The following is a 7481-nucleotide window of genomic DNA, read 5'->3' as shown; positions in this document are numbered from 1 at the left end:
GCTGCTTTTCACCACTTTTAATGCTCTGTTATTTTTCCTCAGCTCTCATTCCCATTTGGCTTCTTTGGGCTGTCTTACTCTCTTGTAAAATCTCTATTTTAAGACAACTTGCTGCGTCTGCTGCTTCCACTGTCTCTGAGGACATCTGATATTGTTTCATGCCTCTTCCCTGTACATTTTTAATTTTCATCTCCTCCAGGAGCATGAACTGAGCTATTATTCCTACTGTGATAATTCAGATGAAACTTTTCTGTTTCAACGCCATCTTCTCTGATCTCTGCCTAAAAACCTGAGGAGTCTATGAAGCACCTCCTCAGTGTGAATAAAACCAAGAGATTTTAAACTTTTCCCGTCCTCCATCCTTCCTGCTGCCTTCATTCATCGTCACCATGGATCACTCTCTAAGCCTATCATTGAGTATCCATCTCTGACCAGGATATCTTCCTAGAGTTTCACATATCACACCAGACCAGTCAGACCACAAAATTAGTCTTCATTATGCATTTTCAAACTGTCACTCTTGTGCTTTCTCCCATGCTTTTCCTCTTAATTAGGAGGAACCGACCACAAACATAAACCACTCTTTTACATGGAGAGTTTATGGGAACACCACAAATCTTTCCTGAAAACAAAACAAAACAAAACAGAGCCATCTTCTTGGCACCTTGCCAATAAACTGTCCACACACCGCTGTCTATGCTGGGGGTCAGCGTGGTTTTACAGCTTCCTTGTGCTCCCTCTTGTGTCTGCTGTCAGACCGAGACTGCTGACTTCTGAGAAAACACTTTTTTATTTTGGGTCTGGCCTAGCCTCAGTGCTAGAGTTCCTAGTGTTTCAGCAATGCAACTAAAGAAGGGTACACAATATTTGGTGAAAGTTGATCTCCTGTAGTGTTTCGAGCTGGCTGTTCACACATCAAAGCACAATGCAGTCACTAATCTCTTTTGAAAATGTAGATCTAGGTTATTATTTTTAGCTCAAAATTTTAGGAACAAATTCCAGTGTCTTTATGCTGTCAGCAGCACAGAGCATCCACAAACTCAGCCACTTAACCATTACTCTATGGAAAAAGGGAAAAAAAGTATCAGAGCACTAAACACCAACTAATTCCATGAAAAAACAAGCTCCTTTTACTTTTTTTCTTTTTTTTTTTCTTTTTTTTTTTTTTTATGACATTTGACATTTCCAGATAGTAGAAATCCTTATCCTTGCTTGGTGGTGCTGGTGTTGTTAGTGAAAAGTCCTTTACAGAGCACATTTGATTTCCTACCAGAGGTAGTATAAAAAAGATTGATTGTCATACATGCGGAAGATCCAAAACAGGAATTTTGGAACAAAAAACAAATGAAAGAAACCAAGCAGAGCAGCAGGCACATGCCCTGGTCTAGCCCTGCTTTCAACACTGATAACAGTTTAAGAGCTGAGTGTCCCTTGAAACTAGGCATCGGGGTTCTGGGAAGGGAGATCAGAAGCAGAAAAAGTGACTATTCACTTTCAGTGCATTGCTGTGCAGCTGTGGGTAAAGAGCACCACTGCTACAGAAATACATATCAAACTAAAGAGCTTCCGTGGAATGGGATGGTGATGTATAACAACAACTTCAAAAACTAACTGGAATTATGTTAATGTTGAGGAGAAGCGGGTAAAACACCTTCCCTCCCGTGTAGTCTTGCTCCAGATCCTCCCTCCCCATCCTCCCCAGTACCACGCTGCTGTCACCCACTGTCACCCTGCTGTCAGCAGGGCACTGGCACAGACCCGACTGCACACACTGAGGAGACCTCAGCAGGACGGACGGCCAGGCAGCAGCTGTGAGCACTGCCATCCCGTGGGGCTGCATGAAACCAGCAGCAGAAACCCTGAGATGTTAAAGGGATATTTACTTTCCTGTGAAAAGAGGAGACGCCAGATTTGGTGAGTGAAGTACAAGGAAGAAAAAGGGAAGGTCAAGAGCAGCAGGTAGCTACATATGTTAAACAATAAACCCCTCAACTCACACTCTAATTTTAGGCTTCCTGCTCGTACCCGCTTTCAGTCCTTGCTCGAGAAAAAGGTCTCTTGAGGCAACCTCTCTTTCCACTTCTTAGAAGCAGGGAAAAGACTCCATCTGCTCTTGATAGCTAAGGTGCAAAAGGTACTCTGGGATGTTACAGCTGTTGTCGGTTTCCCAGAGCTGAGGTTCATGAGAAAAGACCTCTACCTCAACAGACCCAAGAGCAGCAGAGGGCAAGAGAGCCTGCGGATCAAATTTACAGCCTTATTAACTCGTGCTAACATACACGTCAGCAAGAAGAGATTTGCTGTCCTGAAGGGAATGTCTCTTCATGGAATGGCCAATCTTTTAGCACCTACATTAAGATGAATCCTATTTCCATTATTGATACTATATTACCAGATTAAAGCTGACCTTATTGCCCCCAGCATTCCTCAGCAAAACATTGTCCTACAAGACATCCGAATGCCTTTTTAGGGCAAACTCATCGGTACAATTTGCATGTAAGTATTTTGTGTATGTAAGGCTTTTATATAAGTATTCCATGCAACGAAGTCACCCAACAGGGAACTACAAGCTCTTAGGGGTGCCAGCTAGAAAGAACACAGGAGAAGCATGCAAAGTAACGAGGAAGGCATGTAATCTTCATTTGGGACCGGTGCACTTCACCGTGTGCTGGGTGTTGAATGAAGGCAGGGTTTCACTATAGCCTTTACTGATCTTTCCCAACTGGCATGAGCCAAGCAACTCGAGCATTGCAGGGCACGTGCCTCCTGGAGTCCCTTCCCTCCGTGCTCTGGAGGTGACCAGCTGCGGCTCCTGCGGAGGCTCTGACCTTGCCAGGCTGAAACGAGGGCATGATGCAGGAGGGCACGCTGTCCCCTCTATGGGAGAGCCGGGCCCGGGGGCACGCAGGGATATTGAAAGACCTCGAGGCCAGCAGGTTGATGAAGGGTATTGAACAGAAAGGAGCTGTCCATGTCCTCGCCTCAGGGAGGACACTCCAGTTTCTGGCTCCTGATGTGTCTGAGCACCCGCGCAGCACCGTGCCGCCTTCTGAGGGGTCTTTGCAGCCCATGGGCCACCTCTGTGGGAGGACGTGACAACAGGGAGGTGTGAACCCCCACACGAAGTCAACGCTCAAAGCGCTTTTGCTTCTTCAAACTGACTTTATCCACCGAGCTGGTTGTGTCCCGCTTCTGCGAAACGGTTAACTGCGGTGTCCCTGCCAGGCCCCCCGGCCCCTGCGGTGCCTCCCGGAGCTATTAATACGGCAGGCACATGCTCTGGCGCCGCGTCCCGGGCAGCCACCAGATAACTTTAATTTGCCCTTTAAACGTCCCGAGCCCGCCGGCCCTCGCCGCCCCGAGGGGGGGAACATGGCGGCGCCGCCTCGCGCCCCCCGGCGGGGGCGGGCCGCCGGGGGGTCGCGGCCAATGGGCGCGCCCCGGGGGGACACCTCCTCCTATCGCGAGAGGCCGCGGGCTATAAGGGGGGCGGCGCGGGGCGGGGGGCCATTTGGCCGGCCGGGTGGGGAGGTGGGCGCCTCACGGGCTGTCTCCGGGCGGGGGGTGACGGACCGGCTGCCGAGATGGGTGACCAAGCGCTCAGCTTCCTCAAGGACTTTTTGGCCGGGGGGGTCGCTGCCGCCATCTCCAAGACGGCCGTCGCCCCCATCGAGAGGGTGAAGCTGCTGCTGCAGGTGAGCGCGCTCGGGGTGCGCCGGCTGCCCTTGGGGGTGGCGGTGGCGGTGGTGGTGGAGGGGGGCGTCCCGGCGGGGTGGCCATGCAGGTGGGTGCCGGCACAGCACGGCTCGTCCCGGCTCGGCTCGTCCCGGCTCGTCCCGGCGTGCCTAAATAAGGGCAGGTGCTCGGCCGGCTCCGGTTACGCGGGAGCTGCCCGGGGCAGCGGGAGCCGGGCCAGGCGGCGGTGTCGCTGCCCTTGGGCCGGCCGTGGCGCGGCGTGACCGGTGCTGTGTCCTTCTCTCTGCCCTCCCTCCCCTCCTCCTCCTCCTCCTCCTCTTCCTCCGTCCAGGTCCAGCACGCCAGCAAACAGATCACGGCGGAGAAGCAGTACAAGGGCATCATCGACTGCATCGTCCGCATCCCCAAGGAGCAAGGCATTATCTCCTTCTGGAGGGGCAACCTGGCCAACGTCATCCGCTACTTCCCCACCCAGGCCCTCAACTTCGCCTTCAAGGACAAGTACAAGCAGATCTTCCTGGGGGGAGTGGACAGGCACAAGCAGTTCTGGCGCTACTTTGCTGGGAACCTGGCATCCGGGGGCGCCGCGGGTGCCACCTCCCTCTGCTTCGTCTACCCGCTGGATTTTGCCCGGACCCGGCTGGCGGCTGATGTGGGCAAAGGAGCGAGCGAGAGGGAGTTCACGGGGCTGGGCGACTGCATCATCAAGATCTTCAAGTCCGACGGCTTGAAGGGCCTGTACCAAGGATTCAGTGTGTCTGTCCAGGGCATCATCATCTACAGAGCAGCCTATTTTGGGGTTTATGACACGGCCAAGGGTAAGAAGTGGACGGAGCGGTGAACACGAGGGAAGATCCCACAAATAAAGGCCCACGAGGGCACGCTGCCCTGTGAGGACAAGCAGGGCTTGGCTTAGTACCAGTTCAGGTTGCTATTGCTGGAATAAGCGCAGGTGTTTCTGAAATGCATTCCTGCTTTCCTCAACTTGCTGCTCTGAGCAGAAGCCATGGGTTTGCAGTGTGTTTCCAGACACCTTATAGTTTCTCTCTTCTTTCTGTTTTCTTAAGGCTTGTACAGATGGCTTGTTGCTCCCTGTACTTCATGACACAAGGAAAGGTTCTCCAAGAGAGGTCAGGAGCACGAAGTAGGCTCTATATCACAAAATCCAACAATCCTATAAGCTCATTTCACTCATTGCACCTGTTTATGGTCAAATATGGACAAAGGGAGAAGTTGTAGGCATGTTCCTGTTGTTTAGGTTGAGCAACTCCTGGGGTTGGTGGGTGATGGTTCCTTCCACAGTCCTCTTTCCCACCACCCTTTCCCTCTGTACTGACTCTCATTGTTTGTTCTTGATGACAGGTATGTTGCCTGACCCAAAGAACGTGCATATCGTAGTGAGCTGGATGATTGCCCAGACTGTCACAGCAGTAGCAGGGCTGGTTTCGTACCCTTTTGATACTGTGCGACGTAGGATGATGATGCAGTCTGGCCGAAAGGGAGGTAAGAATAAGTCTGCTCCTGTGGTGTTCTGGCACTGGAAAGTGGCGCTTCATTGGGATGTGATGGGAGGTGTGGGTTATATTGTTACGGAAAACCAATGACCCTTTTATAGAAATCCTAATTAAAAAAAGGAAGGGCATTGTGGGTTATTTCTATGGTATTCATTTAAGAGGTTGAGAGTTGATTTGTTTTGATTTTCCTGTGGCAAACTAAAATGATGATTCCTAAACTAAGCACTTAATTTCAAATTCTTGGTTATGCTTTACTTATTTTATTTTTAAAATATAGGGAAGTTGAAATGGACTTTGCCTTCTGACATTTGTTTGTTTCCACAGCTGATATTATGTACAAGGGCACAATTGATTGTTGGAAGAAGATAGCTAAAGATGAAGGATCGAAAGCGTTCTTCAAAGGTGCCTGGTCGAATGTGTTGAGAGGCATGGGCGGAGCTTTTGTATTAGTACTTTATGATGAAATCAAGAAATATGTCTAAAACATAACATCATAATTAGTTCAATTGTTCTCAATCAACTTTTTTAAAAATTGTTGTGATGTAATGGACAACAAAATATTTCCTAGGGAAACTGAGAATGAAAGTTATGAATAGGATATCTGTTTGAGATGAGGAGGCATTTATTTAAAATTTGTCCACTACAGCACAGTTGCATTTTGTACGAAAATTTCTCTAACATTTGTATTGGAACCTGTGTATATATTTAATACCCCTCCAAATTCCGGGTAATGCACTTTGTCTATGCATAAGACTTAGGTGGTCTACACCTAGCTTAAAATCTAATAATGTGAACTCTTAATGAGATCTTCAGAAGTACCGAGTTTACTAATGTCTCTAGCTACCCAACAGCACTATGACATGTATGACATGGATTAAAATGTTTTCTTCTAAAGCTGTATTTTTGATCTGATATTAAGTATAAAGCATTTCTGGAAATATAAGCTATATTAAAACACTAGGCTGTGAGTTTATAACTGCAGCTTCTTCACTGACAAGTTATATGGTCGAGACCATAATGATGTTTTTTAAAACATACTTTGTAGAAGGTGGAAATACTGTGTCAAAAATGCCCTATATCTTCACAAAGCAAAAAGTTGTCTACTCTGATGTTCAATTGAACTAAAACTGAACTCATGAAATAAATTAATATATTCATGAACTTTTCCTGTTGTTTTCAGTACACTGAACACACTGCAACCATGTTCTTTAAGGTGGTGTGCTAATCAGCACCCTACTAATGATTGCTTGGTAGTGGCCAACTTTCTTGGAAGTTTTCCAACAGAGCTTTAAGTAGGTAGGTTTGCCATTAGAATTACCACTAACCATTCTAAGGAAGTTAAGCTTGAGGATGCTGCAGCCACTTGTCACATAGATTAAACTACCAGCTGGCCTTAGCTGCTTTGATACTTTAAGACAGGGCAATGTAGATGAATTGTTCTTGGTTCATAGTGGAGTCACTGGTGCTTTTTTTTTTTACTTGAAAAAGTGTTCTATATGGAGTGCTTCCAAATTATTTCAGTAGTAGTGTAGTTGGGAATATAGTTAACAACTTGAGATACTACCAGGGAGATCAGAACATGCCCCATATGGAGTTTTTAAACTTCAGATGCTGGATTGTTGTGAATCCAATGAAGAACAGGCTCTCTGTCTAATCGGGCAAAGGAAGGCAAGTGAGTTGTTGCTAGCTCAGTGATTCAGTTAACATTTGTTTATATGTAGTCTATGTATCCACCTCAGAAAAGCGGTAAGACTTAACACTTGCATAGTCTTTCAGTTATATAGTTTATTTCATCTACATCTTTTACTTCATATGCAAAAGTGAGGTATCCTGAGGTGTTTTTTTTGACAAGGTTCTGGAGTGTGTATCACAGTACCCTAGGGGAGGGAAAAAGGTGGAAACAATGTTGGAATCACACTAGAGGTAGTGGAAGGTAAAAGGCCATGCAGTTACTAGTAGAATTGACGACTGAGCAGTACTGTCCTAGTGAAGGGGTTATCACAGCATGAAGTGGGAGGTTCCTGCAGGTACCATAACTGCTGTAAGCTGCCTTTCCTTGACACCTTGTCTCACAGCATTGCTTGTGCATGAAAGCTGGAGCAATTCAATATGCAAAAGCAACATGATGCAAAGAATATTATTATCCCTTGCTGTGAAAACAGCTGACTTCAGAGTTTAAAGGGAACAAGTAAGTCCTCCCAAAATGTATTTGTGCACTCTACTTTGGTTAATATTGGACATGACTATCATAGGACCGCCGCAGGCATACTC

The 7481-nt window shown here is 47.3% G+C and overlaps 1 protein-coding gene across 1 annotated transcript; it reads left to right on the top strand.

Moving 5' to 3' along the window:
• Positions 1-3515: 3515 nt before the first annotated feature.
• Positions 3516-6601, top strand: SLC25A4 (solute carrier family 25 member 4). The gene is made up of 4 exons (XM_035557904.2): positions 3516-3695; positions 4028-4514; positions 5059-5199; positions 5535-6601. The coding sequence occupies exons 1-4, from the start codon at positions 3585-3587 to the stop codon at positions 5690-5692; spliced, it is 897 nt and encodes a 298-aa protein (XP_035413797.1). The 5' UTR covers positions 3516-3584; the 3' UTR covers positions 5693-6601.
• Positions 6602-7481: the final 880 nt, after the last annotated feature.

The sequence above is a fragment of the Cygnus atratus genome, chromosome 4 (assembly GCF_013377495.2).
Source record: "Cygnus atratus isolate AKBS03 ecotype Queensland, Australia chromosome 4, CAtr_DNAZoo_HiC_assembly, whole genome shotgun sequence".
Taxonomy (NCBI): Eukaryota; Metazoa; Chordata; class Aves; order Anseriformes; family Anatidae; genus Cygnus; species Cygnus atratus.
This window is presented reverse-complemented; position numbering and strand designations above follow the sequence as displayed.

Excerpts from the sequence above, each read along its gene's own strand:
- SLC25A4 (XM_035557904.2), top strand. The coding sequence starts at position 3,585 with ATGGGTGACCAAGCGCTCAGCTTCCTCAAGGACTTTTTGGCCGGGGGG. Across the intron at positions 3,696-4,027 it reads GGGTGAAGCTGCTGCTGCAG|GTCCAGCACGCCAGCAAACA; the intron begins GTGAGCGCGCTC and ends TCCTCCGTCCAG. Across the intron at positions 4,515-5,058 it reads GGTTTATGACACGGCCAAGG|GTATGTTGCCTGACCCAAAG; the intron begins GTAAGAAGTGGA and ends TCTTGATGACAG.